At 44.6% G+C, this 24,209-nt stretch overlaps 1 protein-coding gene across 1 annotated transcript in view; it reads right to left on the reverse strand.

The window, feature by feature from the left end:
* IGSF21 (immunoglobin superfamily, member 21) overlaps positions 1-24,209 on the reverse strand; it is a 407,272-nt gene that overhangs the window by 244,686 nt on the left and 138,377 nt on the right. Inside the window, exon 2 of the mRNA XM_006883689.1 lies at positions 3,908-4,020. Within this exon, the coding sequence (XP_006883751.1) occupies positions 3,908-4,020 (113 nt within the window). The remainder of the gene's footprint in view (positions 1-3,907; positions 4,021-24,209) is intronic.

The following is a 24,209-nucleotide window of genomic DNA, read 5'->3' on the forward strand; positions in this document are numbered from 1 at the left end:
GCTATTGTAAACAAAGCCGCGATAAACACGGGTATACATATATCTACTTGGATGTCATTTATGGTCTCTTTAGGGTATATTCCCAGTAGTGGAATGGCACATAGGGTTTTTGATGGCCTGTTATATTTTGGAAGTGGATGGCCAATTCTTCTTCCTAGTCTGTCTTAATTTGGATGCTTGGTTTTAGAACAATATCTGTTAGACAAGCTTTTTACCAAAAGGAACAGATGAAAGACACTTAACTTACAGAAATAAAAGTACAGAACGCTTCAAGAATTTGTGTGTCATCCTTGCCCTTTCTGAATACATTTCATGGCTTTTATATCCTTTTCTATGTATCAGCTGGATCTAACCAGTTGGCTAGACCATGGGGCAACCTGTCCAAGGAGCAGGCATCCTCCCAAAAGTCTTCTTTCTTTACAAAGAGGTCCTAAAGAGAGGACATCCCCAAAAGTTCACCTACAGACCTTGTTAACCTTGAAGAGGTGACCGCTTTTGCTTTCAACAATTTCATCATCTCCCCTAAGTTACTCAAAGAATCAAATATATTCATGTGTTCTGAAAGCTCCGTCTGATCCCATTTCTAGATAATGTCTTTAGGAGCAGAGGGGAGCCCGCTGGACTCTACACATGTTTTGGGCCATTTTGTGCACGCTGGGCTGAGCAACAGCGACGGCCTCATCACAATGCCCTGCTTTTCCTTTCTAAAGGGATTGGAGATCCAGTCCTGGCTGGGCTGTGTAATCTATTCATTTCCTTCCAAGCTGGGCTGTGTAAGCTCATTCACAGGGGTGGGGGAAGGAAGCTGGGGAGGGAAGCAAACACACATACAGAAAACAAACAACGCTGGCCTCCCTGTTTGGGCAGGGGCAGGCTCCAGGGAGAGGGAGGTAGGGGACAAGGCTGTGGGGGGCTGTCTGGTAAGTGGAGAGGGAATGAGAAGAGGGTCAGACAGGAGAGAGAAGGAGACAAGAACTTCCCCTGTGCTTCTACTTCCCTTCTAGAAACTTTGCTCCTGGTGGTCCCATCCTCGTAAGCTCTTATCTCTCGCCATTCAGCTGGTTCCTTGGACAAGAGGTGCTGTAAAGCCAGAGTAGCAGCAGGCAAAGAGAAAACGGGGAGTCTCAGGGGACCATTTCCCTGGGATTTCCTCCTATGTGCTGTCTCCCTCACCATCCCTGTGTGCACTGGAGGCTCCCCTGATCCCAAGGACAGAAATGCACTAGCACTGAGCCACCACCTCAGTCCAGCTACAGAATTCAAAGGGCCCAAGCAGTTGGCTCCACCAGGTGATTTGCATATGATTTGCATACATCTGCATACCCCTCTCCAGCAGCCCTCAGTCAAAGGATGTGAAATGAAATAAAATAAATTAATTAGTGCAGCCTACCGTAGCCTGAGACACAGGGCCTGACACCGTAAGAGATGTAACTGATTCTTAAAGCAATCAATGTGATCATAGGTTAGAGAGCTGATGGGGTGGGGTTGAGAAGGAGATCTCAGTGTTAAGGTAGAGAAAGGTAGAAATAGTGTCCAAATAAAAACCTAGGTTCCCTTTTGCCCCCAGCCCTCTGCATCTATCTTCTGAGAACATCTGTTGAGTTTCATGAAAACAAATTTCTGGTTCCTTACACCTGGGTTTCCCCTATCTCTGGCATTAACCTTGATCTTGACAGTCATCTCTATAAGGAGAGTTTCACCATCCAAAGGACAGTGACAAGAGTGAGCACTCAAAGGAAAGTGACAAGAGTGAGATCAATTCCTACAAGAGCCAGGAAAGCAAAGAGATGTCCAGTGAACTCTTTTTGTCTCCAAGGTCTGTCCTACCTTGATCCCCATAGAGTGTTTCCATTGGGTTTCCATATTTTTTGTCTATCAGTTGGATATGGCATTCACTACCCCTCACTCTGATCTCATTTACGGGCTGGTTGAGTGAGAGATGTGGTTCCATCGTCAGCAGTGAGCTGGAATTAATTTCTCCCAGTCCTTCTGCCAGGTGCTAATGAGATGCTCTCAGCGTGTGCCAGCCAAGCAGTTCCCATATCATGTAAATACGCCTCTTACCGATTCAGTTCACAGCACTATTTAACATATGCCTTGACTTTCTCTAGACCCATTGATCTATCTAGGATGGAAACTTCCTCTCAGACTGGGATTCTGGGGAATATAGGATGTCAGGTTCACACCTGTGGGACCGGGGATGCCAGAAGGGCTTTGGTGGAGCACCCCAGCATTTATTCCGAGCAAGAAGAGCTTTATGCTAAGATGGAGAAACTTGATTGTGGTTAAATAGGGTTCCGATCACAGCCAACAAAATAGCACATAACTAGCAAAAGACTAAACTGCAAGAAGCAGCAGCAAGGCCAGGTTGGTGCAAAGCAAGATAGGACTATGAGCCAGAAGGTGATTAGGGAGAGCTGCTCTGAGCCAAGGCAACGAATGGTTACCATGCTCAACACAGTGGTTAAAGTGGCACTTGAAGGACCAGGACAGCCAGCTCTCCATGGTTGATGACCAAACGGCACCCACCTCACCGTCCATCTCCCCCATCTTCAGACAGGCTAGTTCGCCTTCATTATTTTACCCACTGGTTTCATTTGAAGAAAGGATGGCATAGCTTACCAAAGTTAGCCTAAGTGTTTTTTGAGATCACGGGGTAGCAGACTGTGGCGGAAAGGCCAAATGGGTCTGCCACCTGTTTTTAGTCTAGTTATATGCCAAGGTTTAATCATTGGAAAAATACTTTAAAAGTGTTTTAGGACACTAGAAATCAGAAAATGATGGAAAATGAAAATGTCAGTAAATGTCTGTTGCTGTAAGCCACTCAGACGGCGCCACTTTGTTATGGCAGCCCTCAGAAACCAATGCAGCCTTTCATTTACGCATTGTCTGTGGAGGCTTTCACACTCCAACAGCAGAGTCGAGTAGCTGTGACAGAGACCATATGGCTGCAAAGGCAAAAACATTTACTGTCTATCCTTTTACAGAAAAAGTTTGCTGACCCATGTTTAGATGATAAAAAGGAAGTTCTCATCTAACTGGTTCTCAAGGTAATGGGACCTTGGCTCTGGTAGCAAAAGAAAGGCCAACTGGATCTTCTCCTAAGCTGAGGCTTAGTTCTCCTGTGCAGAGGGAAAATAGTCTGGGAAGACCTGTCCAGACACACGAAGGCATCTATTAGTGTTCCAAGACCTAAGGCTGTTTCTATTGTCGCCAAACCCTGGACCTGGGACAGATGGGCACCTGCTTGACGTTCCCAGCATCTGTTAGCAGACTTACACTTATGCTGCTAGACACCAGGACTAATCCTGTATGTGGGATAATATGGCAAGTACCTCTGTAACTTGATTTTAGAGATAATAGAACTTCCTGTCCTTCTTTGATCCCTGCCCAAAACATTCCCCAAAGTCTCATGCCCGAAATCCCAGCATGAGATATTCTTTCGCTATTACACTGCTGCTGGGGTCCACTGTGTTCTCAGAAAGGTACGCTTTGATGCTAATGAGGTTTCTTGAAACAGAGGTATTATCCAGGAAGATTGGTAATAATAGAGTTGGACACACAAGCAATTGTGATGACAATGCAGGACTAGAGAACATCGTAAGTTGTATATAAGGTCGCCATTAGTTGAAGCCAACTCCATGGCAGATATCTAGCCATGTACGTGTCTGTCTGTCTAGCTATCTACCTCTCCATCCAGCCATCCAGCCTTCCTAGGGGTATATTGTAAAGGAGGCCAGAACAAATAGACTCTAGAGGCAGAAGTGAAGCTGGGCATGGCAACCTCTGAGGGGGTTTCAGCAGAGGGGAAAGGCCTGGCAGAAGACACAGGAGAGCTCAGGTCTGAGTTGCACCCATGCCTGTAATAGTCTCTAGAGGGTCACCAAGGACAGCGAGGACCACTTACCCGGTACCACACAATCTCACGCATGCGGCCATCCGTTTTGAAGTTGCACTTTAAGGTCACGGCATCACCAGCCACCACAGGTGGGAGAGGCTCGATGCTGACAGTCAAATAGCCTGTGGGAGGAAAGAGAATGAAGTGATGAGGGGCATGAGCTTCTCAGGAGGGATGGGCTGCTGGAGAGGGAGAACGAGGGAGCTGGCTTCGCACCGCACAGCTATAGGTGGCACCGCATACAGTGTGTCTACATGAATGCTAATTGTGGGCCCCAGTGAGGCTACCATCTTCTTCCTCACTAACATCTTCCTGGCTCTGATGGAATTCCTCTAACCCCAAAAATACTTCTTGGGATGAGTTTTCTCATGAATGAAGGACCCAATGGCACCTTGAGTAAATGTCAAAAACAGATTTCTACAAAATGCCCATAGAAATAATTCTTTGGTCAAACACTCTCTTCACCAACCCCCCTGCCAACACCCCTTTCAGTACTAGAGAGTCACTATGCATAAGCCTAGTAAATCCTTTAGGAAATAAATGTGCTGAAGTGTGCTAAATCCAGCATTATCCATCCCTTCACCGCATCATCATCCTATGCGCTGGGTCTGGTGAAATCCACATTGGAATATAGTGTTCTGAATGCTCTGTTGTCAGCTTCCAAATGAAATTATGCCCAAAGTGGACAGCCCTTGGAAATAGCTTGTTTGCTCCCTCAATATCTAAATTTCCTACCACATATGCTTTGTTATCCAAAGTGAAGGTCAGTCCCATCTCTTAATCCTGGTGGTGGTGGTGATGGCTGAGGTGATTGAAGATTGACCATCTGGGAAAGTCATTGTGGCTCCATGGCAGAATTCTTGCCTTTCATGTAGGAGACCTGGGTTCAGCCCTAGCTAATGGACTTCCTGCTCAGCCACTACCTATCTGTCAGTGGAGCTGAGTATTGCTGTGATGTTGAACGTATCTCAATGGATCTTTCAGATTAAGATAGACTGGAAGAAAGACTTGGCCATCTGAAAATCAACCAATGAATTAAAACCCTATGGATCACAATTGATCAATCTTCAGTTTGTTATGACAATGTTTTGTCCCACTGTATATGGGTTTGCTGTGAGTTGGGGGTGAATCCAACAGCAACCTAACAACAACCACAGTATCTGGGAAGAATTCTCAAGTCTTTTAAAGTTGACACCAGTTTATGCTTTGTGCAGCCAGCTGTGCCTAGGAATCCCTGCCCTCTCCTTTGGCTCGTGGGCCGGGATAGGGTACGAGAAGACTGGGACAAAGTCCAAGTGGTACAGTCTCTGACCCACTCTTCTGCCTCCCAACCCCATCTTCCAGGACTGAGCACCCATCTCAGCTAAGCTGGGGTCCTCATTTTGGGCTGATCATCCAGTCTCACCTCATTGACTTCCTGCTGGCTGATGTCTGATCATTGATCTAATGGATCAATCCAGTCTGATAGTCTTAATGAGAAAATTATCCAGGATGGGTTCAAGGATTTCAATTGTGCAGACAGCCTGAGCAGATCGAGCCCGGGGACCTGACCCCTCCCTGGAACTTAATGGTAACAACACTCAAGGAAAAAAAATACAAACAAACAAGAATTGACCTTGAAAGAATCAATGTAGAACCTGCAATCAGATTCCACCTGTGTGGTGCAGGACGTCAGGCCTCAATCTTCAATTTGAAGGGGTAAATGTGGGGCTCACCTGGGGAAGATTCTGATTTTGGCCAGAGGTGGAGCCCTGCTGGTGCAGTGTTACCCATCCCTGAGCCCCTATCCTATGCACCAGGGTCCCCAAAAATCAACATTAGGATGTGATACTAGATGCTGTCCCTCTCCATTTTAGCTTATGCCTGAGGAAAGAGCAAGGAAGCCCTGGAAAACTTGCTTACTCCCACAACAACCAGATCTCTGACAAATATCATCTGTCATTCAAAGCGAAGCAGTGGTCCAAAAAAGCAGCGACCCCGGCACACTGGAAGGACCACTTTTCCCCCCTCAATCACTCACCCTCAAAGCTTGTTGCTCCTGCTCTGTGCAGGCCTGGTCTGGAGTGTCAGATGCATGGATGGCTGAAGCACTGTCTGCCCTCAGAGAAGGCACAGTGGAGAGAAGAGATCTCACAGTGCTCTCTCATTTCAGTGGATATGTAATGGTAAAGGTAGATGAGGAAATCTAGCCCAACTGAGATGATCAAGGAAGTCCCAAAGCCCCAGTTGGTTCCAAACTGTGATAGAAAAGAGGTTACACCTAGGGGTTGCTTATAAGAGAAAGGTCTCTGGGTCAAGCCAAGCCCAGATTGGACATATGAATAACACTTCTATAGTATTGACTGTCTGTGCCAAGCACCGGGTTATGTGCTTTATGCAAGTAAGTTCCTCGTAATCAATAGTCACAACCAACCAAGGAGAGAATAATCATTATTATTCCCACTTTCCATGAGGAATCAGAGAAGTAAAATTGTCAGCCAAGATTACCCAGGTCTGGTGACAGAAGGTGACAGAAGCTCTGGTGGTCTAGTGGTAAGAAATTCGACTGCAGTCTCAAAGGCACATGGTTTAATCCACCCGTTGCTCTGAAGGAGAAGAATGGGCAGTCAATCATCCCCCATGAAACGTACTGCCTCTGAAAAACCCACTGAAGGGTCAGCTATAAATTGGTTCTGACTCAATGGCACTCAACAACAGCAACAAGAAAGGGACAGAGCTGGGGTTAGAATCTAGCATTTCGGACTCTATGGTAATCACTACAGTACATCCAAACCAAACCCAATCCCAGTGTCATCAAGATTCAAAGCGAACTCTAAGACAAGAGCATAATACTCCCAAAGAGTTTGCAAGACTGTAATTTTTACAGAAGCAGGTTGCCCCAGCTTTCTTCTGCAAAGCTGCTGTTACGTTCAAACTGTTAACTTTCCAGTTAGCAGCCAAGCATTTTAACCACCACATCGTGAAGATTTCTCCATGGCACACGCAGCCTCTTTAATAAGATTTCCATCATTAATGATGATTGATTAATGATTAATTAATGATGTTTACATCACAGAAAGGACCAGCAAGCAGCTTACATTTGCAGTTCTATGTTATCTTATGTTTCGTCTAGTCCTAGGGAGAAGAGTGTATAACTGTGGGGGTTGATGGTAGGACCTGACCCAAACCAAGGGCTGATCACTTCACCTGGCTCACTTTTCATTGAGGCTGCCCTCCTCAAGGGTTCATCTTTGAAAATGCAGGTAAGAGTTGAGCATTATAAGTCTGCATGGCTGCTCAAGATGAGAGAGAAGGGTCACCTCCCACTCAAAAGGAGAGGACACATTCTCAGATACACAGACCTGCCAGCCAGCCCAAGGGGGTGCAGATGGTGTGTGCACGTGAGATGGGCCAGAAGTGGAGAAGCCAGCTTGCAGGTTGCTGTTTCTTGGCCAGCCATGAGGGAATCACAGGTGTGAGTCTGGCAGGGGATAGTTAAGGGGGTGTTGCAACTCTGGTAACTGGGTGGTGATGTTATAAGAGCCCTAATGGCTGTAGCAGATGCTAAAAGCAACAAGATTCATAGAGGCAAGCCAGGGAGAGAACAGAGAACAGCCCACTGCACAAGGGGGAGAGGTGTGACCTTGGAAAGTAGTGAATTCAAAGAAAAGAGTGTAGTGGCATTTTCACTGGCTGATTTCCAGAAGTAGATCACCAGGCATTTCTTCCTTGTCTATTCTAGTCTGAAAGTTTTACTGAAAATTGTTCAACATGGGTGACCCTGCTACTATGTTTGACATTAGTAGTATCATTTATGGTATCACAGCAATATGGAAGCCAACATAGCATAACAAACTAATAGATGGAAAGAAGACCAAAACATTCCTTAGAAATGAGGATGGCAAGACTTTAGGTCTCTCTCTCTCTCTCGACACATTATCAGGAAAAAACAAGTGTAAAAAAAAGCATCACGTTTGAGAAATAGAGGGCTAATGAAGACAATGATGAGCTGCAACAATGAACTCAAACACATCAATGGTCATTAAGATAGTGCAGGACTGGGCAGAATTCTTTGATACATAAGGTAGCCATGAGTCAGAGCGATTCAATGGTGATTAAAAACAGCATGGAGTGGAGTTGCCCTGATGCCTTACGGTAGTGCAGAAATCATTTTTATTGGTTGCCATTGGGTCAATTTTGATTTACAGTAACTCCAGAAAAACTAGACAGTACCACGAACCCAGGGAAGGAATTTGTAATTTTAGAGATGAGATCTCCCATCTTTTCTGCTGCCTGGAGTCCCACCCCATCAGCTGTCAGCAAGGCTGAGAAGAAGGGGGCAGGGCAACTCCACGCTTTTCTCTCCCATCCATCCACCTCCCAGTGTGGCTCCATGCAAGGGACCCTAGCCTAAGAGGCATAGCATCATATCCGCTTCGGCTTGCCTTGGATAGATGTTTTCAGGGTAACTCCATAATTGTAAAATGAGTGAAGGCAGCAGGGGGATGACCCCACCTAACCTCTATTAACTCCACAGAGGGGAACTGTTCCCTTCAACAACATCCACAGCACAGAACCAATTCCTCTAAGGTCAAACATGATCTTCCACGCTCCTGCACCTATTTCTAATAATTCCAACACCAATCTTACTGCTCTACGGGGTCCAGAATCTGTTGCAATGACCATACAGATCTCACAGAACCATACTCATGGTTATGGGATTTATTAGGAATGTTAGCAGGTTACAGTTCAGATTGGCAGCAATTTTTCAGTGAGCAGTGAATATCTAACTCCTACACCATCAGGAATTCTTGTATAATGAATAAAATGTTAAAAACTCAAACTCATTGTCATTAAGCCAAAATCAACTCATAGCAGATCCTCTGGTGGTTTTCTGAGGCTGTCAGTCACACTGTGCGTCAAAATTGACTAGCAAAGTGTGTGTGAACTGTTGGATATTATAACAAAAGTGCAGCATAGGGTTGGTATGAGTTGTAGTCAGCTTGATGACACCTAACTATGAAGATTGTTACCAATTTCATCTTGTTTGGATCAACAATCAATACTCTTTGCACCAGCAGTCAGGAAATCAAAAGACAAGTTGCATCTGGAAAGTCTGCTGTTAGAGATGTCTCCAGAGCAATGAAGTCAGTCTGAAGACTAAGGTGCACCTGATCCAGGCCATGGTCTTTGCAGTTACTTGCTCTGCATCAGAGAGCTGGATGATGATGAAGGATGACACAAGAAGAAGTGATGCCTTTATATTGTGATGCTAGAGAAGAGTATTGATTGAATTGCATGGACTGCCAAGAGAATAAACTGATCTGTCTTGTTGTTGTTGTTGATTGCACAACTCATAGCGACTCTATGAACAAAAGGCCTAAAGCTCCTCTACAACTATCTGCATTTATCAAAGTTCATAGAGTTTCTGGAGGCATGAAACCAGGCTGCTCTTTGGAGGCAAGGATTTTGAAACTCAGTTTCACATACTTTGGGCATGTTTCCAGGAGGGACCAGTCCTTGGAGAAGGACATCATGCTTGGAAGGGTAGAGCATCAGTTCAGGAGAGGAAGACCCTGAATGAGATGGATTGGTAATAGGGACATAAGTTGGAGACAATGAGGTTGGCTCAGGATGGGGCAGGGTTCAGAACTATTGTTCATAGGGTCACTATGAATTGTCAACTTGATGACACATAAGAACAAGGACAAGTCACATAGGGGAATATTCCCCATCTTTCTCCCTCAGAGACTTTGGTGGAATTGATCCACCAGAAAGGTATGGCCTTTGGGTTAGCAGTGTAACTCCCTACAGACTACACCACCAGAGCTCCCTGTGGCTAGAAAGCAGAAAGCTATTCTCCTTAAAACACTCCAATGTACATTTTGGGAAAGCGTGGTGGCTTAGTGGTAAGGAATTGTGCTGCCAACCCAAAAGTATGTGGCTCAAATCTACCAGCTAATCTTCTACTCTAGAAAGAGGGTCAATGCTCTCTCATATGACGAAAACCCATTGAAGGGTCAGCTATGGATCAATTCCAACTTCATGGTATACAACAATATGCGTTTTAGACAACTGGAATGTCTATCAATGGTTGTGACAGAGAAATACTAGGCTGAACAAAATTAAATATACTCCTTCCTTTCAGAACTTCTCAGAACCTTTCTTTTCTTCCTTTATTTCGTTCACTCATAAAAACCATATTTATAAAGAGTCTGTTCTGTGCCAGGTACTGTATGAGGCACTGGGGAAACAGAAGTGAACACAAGCCACTCCCTGACCTCATGGAGCTGTCAGTACAGAGAAGACAAAAAGGAAATTGTGATCTACATAAATAATTTAAAATATCAGGTGACAACAAGTATAATGAAAAGAAGGGCAGGCTAAAGCAGAGAACAATAGAGGCACAGTGGTTTGAGGAGATTTCTCTGAGGTCAGGAAGGGTGAGTGTGAGCCACGTTGACGCCGAGGGGAGACCATTGCAAGCAGGAGACAACACAAAGGATCTGAGCTGGCATGTGCCAGTTAAGGAAGCATTTGGGAGGATTCCTTTTCCCTTAATTTTTCATCCAGTGGAGCCCTTGTTTGGCTGAGCAATGCGAGACTAGAGTCAAGGCTATGAGAAGTGTGAGACAAAGGCAACATTCCATTACATGACCTTGAAAGTGAATCTTTTCTTGAATGTTTTGCTCTAGGTACCTAGCTTGCTTCATCTGAGTTCCCACCCTGCAAAGGCCCTTTGGAACAGACCCTGAAAACATCTATCCAAGGCAAGCCGAAGCAGATATGATGCTATGCCTCTTAGGCTAGGGTCCCTTACATGGAGCCACATTGGGAGGTGGATGGATGGGAGAGAAAAGCGTGGAGTTGCCCTGCCCCCTTCTTCTCAGCCTTGCTGACAGCTGATGGGGTGGGACTCCAGGCAGCAGAAAAGATGGGAGATCTCATCTCTAAAATTACAAATTCCTTCCCCGGGTTCGTGGTACCCTCTAGTTTTTACACTACTTTCACTCCCCTTTCTGCATCGGCTTGTGCAACAGCCCACACCTTGTACGACACTGTGATGGCTGCGTATGTCACACTGGAATGTAACTGTCTGTTGCACATCTGCCTCTCCTTCTGGAATGTGCGCTCCATTAATATCAGCAGAGAATTAAAATAGGATGAAGACCGTGTTGCTTTTGAAGCTTTCTTATGTGCCAGGCACTTCTGATCTTCACTCGCCTCTGTGAATAAGTGCTGTGAATACACCTTCTTCACAAAAGAAGCATTGCAGCCTGGATCTTGTTTGGCACGCATGTTCAATGTGACACAAATGTAAGCAGAAATGACTATATTGGAACTCAGACTAACACAGAAAACCAATTGCTTTCCACTGACTTTTGCTGCCTTTCAGCTCACTAGTAGGGCCAATGGTTTACATTCACCTTCTAATTTAATGGTTGATGGTTCAAACCTGCCTACAAAGCCTGAGGAAGAAAATTCTAATGATCCACTTGAATAAAGAAAATAGTCAAGAAGATCCCACAGATACCGGCTTATGCAACCCTGTCTCCTACTCCTGTGTCTGTTGACCCTCTTGGCATAACAAGCCACAGTGTTTGGAGACCCACAAACGTAGGACCATTGAGAGATCCATAGCCCCGGTAGGCAGGACAAAGACCAATTCTACCATGAAGCAGCTAGAACGGCCATTGCCCAAAACACTATTAGATTTTTAAGGGCTTGATCTCTCAAGGGATGGGGAGTGTTAAGGATTAGAACCGAGAAAAGAGGCAAAAGTTTATGCTTAGAAAATTAAGCTATCAGAAGCAGAAAGCCAATATTAACATGCATAAAATTGGTGCCTTGGGCACACGAATGATGTCAGAAGTAGGGGACATTTTGGGTCGTGGACAACATCAGAGAACAAGGACCAGAATGAAAAGCACCTACTAAACTTTGAACTCTCTGTGGCATTGTCTCATTGGCCAAACTCCAGCACTGAGGCCCATCCAAACACAGACTCACCTCAATAGCACATTGCTTCCCCCCATATTTCCTTTCAGTGGGGCAGATCCATCCCTTTGGAAATGTAATTTTCTAATAAAGCTATCATTACTATTATACTCTAAACAAACAAACAAAAAACCCAAACAACCCAAATCTCACAGAGCAGTTCTGCTCTGTAACATACGGGCTCACTATGACTTGGAGCCAATTGGACAACAACAGGTCTTTCTGGTTTGCTAACACGCAGAAGCAGAGTCATGTGATTGCTGAGGTCACATGGGAATTCTGTAGGGCAGCAGTTCACTGCTCCATCAGCCACTGCTGCCTCTGCATCAGTCTATCTGTCAGGCTGAGACGAGGCAGCCAGTGTGTGTGAGACGGTGCTGGCCAAGGTAAGGGAGAGAAGGTCTGCCCAGGAATCGCAGCAGTGAACGACGTAGACATTAAACAGGGAAACCTATTGGTAAGATGTAAGGAATTGTGCTACCCGCACTGAGGCGTGTGGATTGAATCTACCAGTTGCTCTGCAGGAGAAAAATGGGCACTCTCTTCCCTTGGGACTTACTGACTCTGAAAACCATCTGAAGGGTCAGCTATGGGCTGGTTCCAACTCGACAGTCCACAACAATAACATGGGTAAGTTTACACTTGAGGGAGGCATGGTAGGTAGAGGGGTGTCCTGAACCAGGGACAAGTTGGAATAAGTAGAACAGGATTTGAGGTCAGACCTAGTAAGGTATGGCAAGGGCAGAACAAGCATCAGGTGAAGAGTGGGCTCCACACCAAGTAAGGAGGTTGGGTCATTGGCCAGGGCAGAATGTGAGGAAGCAAACAGAAGGCACTTCTCCTCAGCAGATGTGAATTTTGACAGCACCAATCAACACCTGAGTAACAGGTGAGAAATCACCTTCTCTGACAGACTTCCAACAGAGAGGAGAAAGTGTTCATAGCCAAGATATTGTTCCAAAAGAAAAAAGAAATAAATAAGAAAAGTCCTTTTCTAGATCTAACACTTCTCCAGCTTTTATTTCACAATTCCACCTTCTCCCAAACCTCTGTACTGGTCTTTTCTGTAAAAATTATCTCCCAGATTCTCTCCTCCTCCTTCCCTATGGGGTTCCCCAAAATGTGATGTCAATCATCTGGCCCAGGGATCTCTCTCTACTCCTCTATAGAGAGTTTTGTGAGACATTGAGCCTCCGTTAAGACTCAGTGTGAAAGGAACAATTACAATGTCTGACTCAATGACAAATGTTTAAAGGTTTGCCAAGAGCCTTGCCCAAGCCGAGGAGTACCACTGAGAAGATGAGGTGACACCATGTTTCCCAGGCCTGCTGACCTCCCCTCTCACTCCCCACTGTCCAGGTGCAAGTCAGAGGTGAGCAAGGATTGACAAGGAAGAGATGCTGAAATGCTAGGGTCAGCCAGACACCCAGTGGGATCAAAGCCTGGAGATCTATGTAGGACCCTGCCCTCAAGGTGCAGGATAAGAGGAAGCTTCAACCCTTCTGAGAGAGAAGGTGTTTCTAAAAGTATGCAACTTGGGCTCGTTTATGCCTGCTCCTATTTGAGCCTCAGATGCGGGGTGCTATGATTGGTTAAACAATCAAAAGGTTGATGGTTCAAACCCACTCAGAGGCACCCTGGAAGACAGACATGCTGCTCTGCTTCTGAAAAGTCAGTCGTGAAAATGTTACACAACAGTTCTACTTTGTTCATATGTGACCCACTGTTAAGTAGTAAATGACAGCAAATGATTTGGTTTTCTTTGGTTTTATTGAACTATCAGTCACATACATATATACATTGGGTTTTAAGAGGCCTGCTATTTCAGAAGTGGACGGCCAATCATTCTTCCTAGTCTGTCTTAATCTGAATGTTCAGATTTAGAGAAGTATCAGACAGACCAGCATTTCACAGAAAAGTGAAAGATATATCGCTTACTGTGGAGTTAACCATTCGTATCAGTGTTGTCCCTGCCCTTGGCACACGCGTCTTTACTCATCACTTATTTCTGCCCTGGATGTGCTCACCAAGCTGTGCCAAGAAATCTGGAGAACAACCATTTGGCCAACTGACTGGAAGAGATCAATATTTGTTCCCATCCCAAAGAAGGGTGACTCAACAGAGTGTGGAAACTGTAGAACAATATCATTAATTTCACATGCAAGCAAGATTCTACTGAAGATTATCCAAAAACAACTGGAACATCAGCAGAGAACTGCCAGAAGTCCAGGCTGGGTTTAGAAGGTGTCGTGGTACTAGGGATATTGTAGCTAATGTTAGATGGATCGTGGCTGAAAGCAGGGAATACCAGAGGAATGTCTATCTGTGTTTCATTGATTATGCAAAGGCATTTGACTGTGTGGATCATAAAAACTGTGGCTGACTCTGAGAAGAACGGGAATACCAGAACACTTGATCGTGCTAATGAGAAACCTATACTTGGACCAGGAGGCAGTCATCAGAACAGAGCAAGAAAACACTGCGTGGTTCAAAATTGGGAAGGGTGTACGCCAGGGTTGTGTCCTATCTCCATACCTTTTCAACCTGTATGCAGAGCAGATTATCTGGGAGGCTGGGCTCTATGAGGAGGAATGTGGGGTCAAGATTGGTGGAAGATCTATCAACAATCTGTGATATGCAGATGACACAACCCTGCTTGCTGAAAATTAGGAGGACCTGAAGCACTTGCTGCAGAGGGTCAAGGACTGCAGCCTACAATATGGATTGAGGCTCAGTGTCAAGAAGACAAAGATTCTCACCACTGGGACAAATGGCAGCATCAGGATGGATGGTGAAGAGATTGAGATTGTTCACAGCTTTAGTTTGCTTGGCTCCACAGTCAACACTCTTGGCACCAGTAGCCAGGAAATTAAAAGACATATTGCAATGGGAAAGTCTGCTGTTAGGGACCTCTCCAAAGTACTGAAGAGCAATGGTGTCTCCCTGGAGACTAAGGTGCATCTGATACAGGCCATGGTATTTTCAATCACTTGTTATGCATCAGAGAGTTGGACAATGACCAAGGAGAATAGAAGGAGAATTGATGCCTTTGAGCTGTGGTGCTGGAGAAGAGTATTGAGTGTACAATGGACTGCTAGGAAAACAAACAGATTCATCCTGGAAAGGGTCAAACCGGGCAGCTCCTTGGAGGCAAGGATTCTGAGGCTCCATCTAACATACTTTGGGCATGTTGTAAGGAGGGACCAGTCCTTGGAGAGGGACATCATGCTTGGTAGGGTGGAGGGACAGCGCAGGAGGGGAAGGACCTCTATGAGGTGGATTGATTCAGTGCCTGGGGTAATTGGGATAGGTGTATTGGAGACGGTGCAATTGGCACAGGAAAGAGCAGAGTTTAGGGCTGTTGTACATAGGGTCACTATGAGTCGCAAGCGACTCGATGGCACATAACAACAACAACAACAACAACAACAACATCTGTCACAGGAAAGGTGCACCTATACAAGTGGGGAGCAGAGGAAATGGGCTCTTCTGCCTGCCAGGAGCTATGAGCTCTGAAAAGAGCTCAGGAGATAGGAGTTCTGATCTCAACTGTGCTGCCTATCAGATGTCTCTCAGCCTCAGTTTCCTCATTCATTAAATAAGGGATAAGCTAGATGTCTAGACTATCCCAACTCCAACCAGCCACACATCTGATGTTAACTGGGCCAGAACCTGAGTCTCTGCATACAAACTGGACGCAGAGGCAGCCTTGTGCCGTCTTCATTCCTGGCACAACTCAGTCTCATTTCTCAGAGAAGTGAATCTGCCAATTAATTAGAAACTGGCTCAAGATGGAGCTCTGTCTTCCTCTGCATTAAATTTGCCACCAATCAACCTTGATGCCTAAGCCCCCCTTACACGGTATCAAGAAGCAAGATCAGGAGTGGAGACGGATTCATCTTAACTAAGCAGTTCATTATCCCGAATGGCGCCATCACTCTCTCCTTCTATCTCTGACAGCATTTACACCACTCCCGTTAAGATACATTTAGCAAAATCGCAAGCAATATTTTGGAAGCAGGCACCCTCCCAACGAGGTGATGACAAATCGCTCCTCTATCCGGAAACTTGTCTTGTAATATCCCAGCATCACTCCTTCTTACTCACTTCAGAGAGGGTGTTTCTAAAGACCTTCTCAGATCTGGTTCCACGGTTAGATGAAGGGTGATCTTAGGCAGGGGTACAGTGATGATTAAAAAAAAGAGAGACAAATTATATTGTTGCTGAGTGCTGTGGAGTCACTTCCAATTCATGGCAGAGTAGAAATATCTCTTAAGAGTTCCTCGGCTGTACTCTTCATGGAAGTAGATGTCTGGTCTTTTATCCCAGAGAGCCTATGGGTGAGTCTAACCTGTTCACTCTCTTGGAAGAATTGCAGTCAATGTACCCACTTATCTTTCTCTATTCTATCCAGGAACTTTCTCAAATCCATTCAATACTGAGCAAACCATTTGAGAAGGTAGACATTATGAGGGAAAATGTGACATCAGGGTTGAAGGAAGACTCATCAATAACCCTGCGTTATGCAGATGACACAACCTCACTTGCAGAAAGCGAAGAAGAAACACTTGCTGGAGAAGAACGAAGACTAAAGTACTCAATATGGATTGCATCGCAACACTAGGAAAACAAATATCCTTGCTGCTGATAGCATCATGACAGATGGAGAAAAGACAGAAGTTTTCAATGATTTCATCTGACTTGGATCCACAATACATTCACAGTAACAGCAGTCAAGAAATCTTGGTTGGGAGAAAGATAAGCAATCTCCTCCCATGTGGTTTACGGCCTCAGAAATGCAATGGCAGGTCTGCTCTGAGTTGATACTGACTGAGTAGCAACGAGTTGAGTTGACATTCTCTCCAGATTTTATAATTGAATTTTTGGTAAAGAAGATAAAAATTGGTCTCTATGCTATCTCATCAGAAGTCAAATTCCTTGATTTTGTGTCTTTTAATCACTGTCTCCAGAAATCAGAATAGTGCCTAGTACTTAGTTGTTGTTGTTAGGTGTGATCAAGTTGACTAAGACTTACAGCTACCGTATGCCCAATAGCTCTGAACCCCACTCTATCCTGAGCCAATCTCACTGTCTCTGACACATCTACCCTTTTTACCCCCAGTTACTGTCTCAATTCATCTCATCCTGAGTCTCCCTCTCCTGAACTGTTCCTCCACCTTTCCAAGAATGATATATCTTCTCCAAGTATTGGTCCCTCCTGGCAATATACCCAAATTACATGAGACTGAGCTTCAAAATATTTGCCTCCAAGGAGAAGCTTGGTTTCAGCCTCTCTAAGACAGTCCTGTTCATTCTCTTGGCATTCCTAGTATCTTCAATACCTTTTTCCAGTACCACAACTCAAACATATCAATTCTTCTTCAGTCTTAGTCAGTGTCCAGAATTCTGATGCAGAACAAAAAAAAAACCTGCAAAGATCATGGCCTGGATCAGGTGTACCTTAGTATCTAAACTTACATTGTTGCTCTTCAGCACTCTGAAGGACCTTTGGCGAGGTCCCTGATAGCAGATTTTCCTAATGCATGCTATTATTCATCTTTTGATTTCCTAACTACTGGTGCCTGTAGAACCAAGCAAGCTAAAATTGTTAGCAATCTCAATCTCTTCTTCATTTATCATGGTACTGCCCATTGGCCCAGTGGTGAGAATCTTTGTCTTCTTGATGTTGAGCTTAAATCCATATTGAAGACTACAGTCCTTGATCTCCTGCAACAAGGGCTTCAGGTCCTCCTCGGTTTGGGCAAGCAAGGTTGTGTGCTATCTGCACAACAGTTTGTTGATGAGTCTTCCTCGAATCCTGATGCCACCTTCTTCCTCATAATGTCAAGCCTCCAAAACAATCTATTCTGCATATGGATTGAAAAGATATAGAATGTATCTGTGACATACACATTTCCTGATTTTGAACCACACAGTGTTTCCTTGCTCTGATCTGATGACTGCTTCCTGGTCCAAGTATAGGTTTACATGAGCACAATCAAGTGTTCTGGGATTTCCATTCTTCTCAAGGTTAGCCATTATTTGTGAAATGCCTTTGCATAGCAGGACTTCAATAAACATTTATCAAATAGGTAAATAAGATATCAGTGCTTGGCCATTTTTTTGCAGGACATTCACAGTTACCTCACTGAGCATCACTACAACTCTGTGAACAGTTTCCTAGTTTATCAGCTAGAGGCTCAGAGATATAATGGCTTCCTCTCGACCACACAGATCCAGGCTTAGCAGGTAGGCTTTTGACTCTGAATTAAGAACTTTTACATATATCTTGCTTCCAGTAGGATTGGCTGAAAGTAGGGGCCAGTGGAGCTACGAGTCAGGTGCCAGGAAGCACACAAGAAAGCTTGTGTACTTGTTTTAAAGATTAGGTAAAAAGTAAGGTCAACATCCTCAAGGGGTTAGAAAGACACCAGCCAACCAAGAAAAATGAAAAGTTCAAAGTCAATTGTGCTAGCAAAGGTAGTGTGTGTAAGGAACTTTCGGGGACCGTGAGAGAGATATAGATTGGCCTATTTGTTGTTGTTATTGTTGTTGTTGTTAGATACCCTTGAGTCAAGTATGACTCATAGCAAACCTCTGAACAACAGTTCTGAACACTGGCCTATCCTGTACCATCCTTATATATAACTCTGACATACTTGAGCCCATTGCTATAGTTGCTGCATAAATCCATCTGGTTGAGGGTCTTTGTCTCCTTCACCATCCTGTCACCTTTTCCAAGCATGGTGCCCCTCTCCAAGGGATAGCCTCTCCTAGCAACATACCCAAAGTGTGTGAAATGAAGCTTTGTTATCTTTGCTTCCAAGGATCACTGTGTACCCTGTCAAAGACACGTCTGCTGCTGCTGTTGTTGTTTTTGTTGTTGTTGTCAGGTGTCACCTAAGATCGGTGTCAGGTGTTGTTGTTGCCATCAAGTCACCTAAGATTCACAGTAACCTAACCTGTGCCATCCTCATGATCTTCTCTGTCATGCTCAAGTTCACTGTGGTGGTCACTGTGTCAATCCAACTTGTCCAGGGTCTTCCTATCCTTCAGGACCCTCTACCTTTCCCAGCCTAGTGTCTCTCTCCAAGGACTGGCTCCTTCTTGAAAATGTACCCCAAACAGGTGAGACAAAGTGTCAGCATCCTTGCCTCTGGGCAGCACTCTGGTTGCATTTCCTTCTAGACAAATTTGTTTGGGTTTTTTTGATACTTCATGATATTCAAGCCCATGGCGGATTTGATCAGAGTGCCTTTGGGTTTCCAGGGCAATTCCTTACCACTAAGCCACCAGAGCTCCCTCATGTTAGGCAGTTAATTAGCTCCATCAAATCTTTGATATACAATACTCTGAACCCAGCTCTGAATAGTGATCTTGGCCCCCGCCCAGAAAGATATGCCCTGCATTTTCTGAGGCATCACTTGTTGCTACAAGAAACTAGAGAAGAAAAAGAAGAAGAAGAAGAAACATGGATTATCAGAAGGCAGGGACAGTGCTGTCATCAGATGAGGAGCCTCTGAGAGTACAGACTATATCTTACCCTTGTTCTATATTTAAGTATGGATGTGGAGAACAAAACCCCCACGATCTGGAGAGAACTGACCTGGACCAAGACTTGTTCTAGAGCAGATGGTTGGACGAGGATGGCAGTGCCATTGGATTTAAGACATTGGGGTTGACCACGGGAGTCAGGACCACAGAAATCCCACTTACCACCCTCCTCCTTCACTGAGTCTGGGATTTATCTTCATGTAATAACAGGAGCTCCACGCACTACCACTCATGAAGAAAAGAGGTCACCCCTATCTCATGAAGATAAATACCATATCGTAGCACTGGTGACAGCCTCCCTGGGCTCCCTGCACTGTGTAATTACCATCATAATAAATATTATTACAACAATCCAATTACTGCAACCATATCTTCCAGACAGGTACAGGGAGTCCTATGAAATACACCCTTCCATGCTGGGCTAACAGGTGTTCTTAATGATCAGCCTCCTTGTTGGCAGAAACCAGGGTGAGAGGTGTGGCAGGGGGTGGAGGGGGCCTTTATAAGAAAAGAAAGCCACCGAGCATAGAAGGGAATGCTAACAGCTCATCCATCTTTAAGATCGATCAATTCTACCTCTCAAATAGCTCCTGAGAACCGTCTTTCCTGCTCTGCCCCACACCAATCCTGTCTTTGTTCAGGCTCTCAAAATATCTCCCCAGGACCCTGTAAGAGCCGCCTCACTGGTCTCTAGCCTCTTACTTTGTCCTTCTCTAATGCATCCACCACACTCGAGTCTCAATAATATTTCTAAAATGCAAATATGATGACGCCACCTCTCTGGTTAATGCCATTAAATTTCCCTGCCCCATTGCCTTCCAATTCAGAATAAAGTTCAGATTCTTTCATGGCCAACTGGGCCTTTTATGAGCTTGCCACTCTCAGCCTCTCCAATCAGTCTTGCACCACATTTTTGCCCCCTTGCAGCTCACCTACCAGCCCTTACAACCCCCCTCAGTAACTTCTTGCCTGCATGGTTTTCCTTTTCCTTGAATGCCTGTCTCCTCTGAGTTTATCTACAGGGCATGTGTGTGCGTCCTTCCAGGTTCAATGCCAAAGTGCCTCTTTTTGTGATTTATATTACTCTGATACTCCCTCCTCTGAGCTCATGGTGTCTTGTAAACATCTCAATCACATCCCATCCACACATTATTGTGACTTTAACCTATGATTCTTTTTGTGACTGTTTGTACAATCACACTGGGAGCTCCTTAAGGTCAGGGCGCCTGCTGTGTTTACATTAAAAACAAAACAGAATAGTGGCAATCCATCAGAACTGAGACAAGGTAACCCCATGTGTGTGCCAGAGCAGAACTGTGTCCCATAGGGTTTTCTATGGCTGGTTTTTTTTGGAAGTAGGTAGCCAGGTCTTTCTTCCCACGTGCTTCTGGGTAGATTTGAACCTCCAGTTTTTTGATTAGCAGTTGAAGCTTTAACCAGTATACTACTCAGAGACTCTGGGAATAATGTTTACACCTAGAGGAAGTGTGAGCAGCACAAATGGGCTAATGCACAGGCACTGTCTGTAGTGGATGTTGTGAGTTGTGCAACTTGAACACATGATCCTGCTGTTACTTAAAGTCATAGTCACAGTAGCCGAATGCACTGCTGTCACAGCTGAGATCAAATCCTTCTTCGTCTTCCCATTGTCTTGCGATGGCGTTCAAATCTCTTTCCTAATCATGCCACTCAAAGGCCTCCCCTCTCCTCAGCCATATCTTGTCTTTATCCCCTTCACATGCCAAGACTCAGTCATCCTGAATTATGTAGATATCCAGAAATACACCAAGTTACTGGGCCTATCCACCTGGTTACTGGGTCTACGTACTGGCTGTGCCTGCTGCCTGGAACACCTATCACTACCTTATTCAATCCCTTCCAGCTTCATATGTGTGTGAACGCTGGATAATGAATAAGGAAGACTAAAGGAAAAAAATGATGTCTTTGAATTGTGATGCTGGCACAGAGTACTGAATGTATATGGACAGCCAAATGAACAAAGAGATCTGTCTTGGATGAAGTACAGCAAGAGGGCTTCTTAAAAGCAAGGATGATGAGACTTGGTCCCACACGCTTTGGGCATATTGTCAGGAGAGACCAATTCCTGGAAAAGAACATCATGCTTGAAAAAGTAGGTCAGCAAAAGATGGATTTGCACCGAGATTGGAGGAGAAAGGGTTGAAGCATGGCAGAGATTGTGAGGATGGTGCAGGATTAGTGTTTTGTTATATTGTATGTGAGGTCACTATAAATTGAAGCAAATTCTAATTACACCAATACTACTGGCCTAATGTCAAGAAGTGGAGCTGCAATCCTGAAGGCACATGGTTGGAATCCACCAGCTGCTCCATGCAAGAAGGATGGGCAGTCTCCCTCTGTGTGATTTACTGCCTCTGAAAACCCACTAGAGAGTCAGCTATGGGTCAGCTCTGACTCAATAATACACAACAACAACAACATATACATGTATATTTTATATGAACATACACACATATGTACACATACACTTTCCAGATCTTAGCTATGACCTGTGGGTTCCATGAGGACTAGAAACTCGCCTTTGTTCATTCTTAGTCTTGCCATGCTTCTGGACACACAACTGGCATTCTAAGCATACTTATTTTTTTCCCTTTTACTTATTCATTGTTGCATCTTTTCTTCCCCACCCCCCCAGCCCACTCTGCAATGCTCCTCTTGTTCCAGATTGTTCTCACACATATATTGCATAATCCTATATTCCTTTCGGACAGTTCTTCCCCCATCTTTTCTAAGAAGTAGAATTTGTCTTTTGTTTGTTTTTTTAAGAAGTATAAGTCCTGAATGAACAAATGAATAAACACATGAATGAGGAAATGAGTTTGTTGTTGTTGTTCTTGTTGGGTGCTGTTGAGTCAAGCGTGACTGATAGCAACTCTACGAACAACTGATCTGAGCCTTAATCCTGTGCCATTTTCACAATCTCTGACACACTCAATTCACTGCCACAGGTAGTGTCAACCTCCCAAACATCGTCCCTCTCCAAGGAATTACCTCTCCTAGCCACATGTCCAGAATGAGATGAAGTCTCATTATCTTTGTCTCTATGTAGCACTCTGGCTGCATCTACTCCAAGACATATCTGTTTGCTCTTTTGGCAGTCCATGGGATCTTCAACACCACAGCTCAAAGACATATTCTTCTTCTGTCATCTTTAGTCATTGTCCAGTTCTCAGATGCATAGCAAGTGACTGAAAAGATGGACATTGTTCCTCAATAATTTGGCAAGGTCCCTGTCTATAGACCTCTGATTGAATCGTCCTCAACTAACCTGTCATGGCCATAAAATCCATTATGGTAAGGCTTGGCTCTTGGGACTTCTGACCCTGAATTAGAGCCATGAGAGAGAACCTGCTTCCTATATTCTTAGTTCTCACTTCCAGCAGAGGGTCAACTCAGCTCAACTTAGGAACCTCTGATATTTCTGCAGCCTTTGCTGAGAGAAGTGCTACTACTTCTTTGGCATCTACCTTCTGCCCCAATCTGCTAGGCTCTTCTAAAATATTCTCCCTCTGTGATCTCCAGCCAACTAATCAAATCTCACTCTGTCAGAAGCAATAGATGTTCAAAAGCTTTACAGTCTTAATGCATTCCTCATGGCATATGTATTATTTATCATTAGTTTGTTTATTTATTATTAATTTGTGTTTCATTATTGATAATGATGTGGTTATACTATTAATATAAAGGCTGTGCTGTGGGTTTTTGCAGACAGCTGATGTTTCTCCAAAACCTTGGAGAGCAAATACTGGTCATTTTTCTGCCCATGTTATAGATGGAAGACACTGAGGTCAAAAGGGGCAGTATCTGTTCAATCAGTCTTTGTGGTTTAGAGGTGTCTGACAGAGAAGGCAATGTTGTTAGGGACTGTCGAGTCAAGTATGACTCATAGCAATTCTATGAACAAGGGATCTGAAACCCATCCTATCCTGTGCCATCTTTACACTTCCTGACACATAAGACCCCACTGCAGCCATCATGGTGTCAGTCTACCTGTTTGAGTCTTCCTCTCCTTTGCTGACCCTCCTTCCTTCCAAGCATCTTGTCCCTCTCCAAGGAATAGGCCCTCCTAGCAACATGCCCCTAAGTATGTGAAGTGAAGCCTCCCATCCTCTTTATCTCCGAAGAACACTCCAGCTGCACCCTCTCCAAGACATATCTGTTCTCTTGGCCATCCATGGGATGTTCACTGCTCTTCTCCAACACCTCGGCTCAAAGGCATCAATTCTTTTTCCTGTCATCCTTATTCATTGTCTAGCTCTCAGATGTATAGCAAGTGACTGGAAAGGCCTTGGCCTGAATCAGATGCACCTTAGTCCTCAAACTGACATCATTAGGATGTGGAAAAAGGCTTTATTAGAGAGTATGTCTTGGGTTGTCTGTCATCCAGGGTTAAAGGACATAGACTCCTGAAAGCTGCTGATCTTGGACCTTCCAATTACATCTCCACCTGAAATCTTACCCTCTGCTTGTGCCAAACTCCTTCACTTCAGCCCGCATTGGGCTCTGAAGGTCTCTTATCTTTTGTCTTGTATATTGTGTCTGTGCTGTAGCTCCTTTTCCTCCCAGCCACTCATCCAGACTGTATTTCCCAGACTCCCTTGCAATGTGACAGGACATGGGATTAAATCTTAGTCAGCAGCATGTAGCTCCCAGCCCTGGCCTCTAAAAATTTCCCTTACTCTCCTTCATAACCTTTCTTTTTTTATTTTACATTTTTATTTTATACCCTTTCTTTACCCAC

Source organism: Elephantulus edwardii, unplaced genomic scaffold, assembly GCF_000299155.1.
Source record: "Elephantulus edwardii isolate Elephantulus edwardi_28Jun2011 unplaced genomic scaffold, EleEdw1.0 scaffold00028, whole genome shotgun sequence".
NCBI classification, from domain to species: Eukaryota; Metazoa; Chordata; class Mammalia; order Macroscelidea; family Macroscelididae; genus Elephantulus; species Elephantulus edwardii.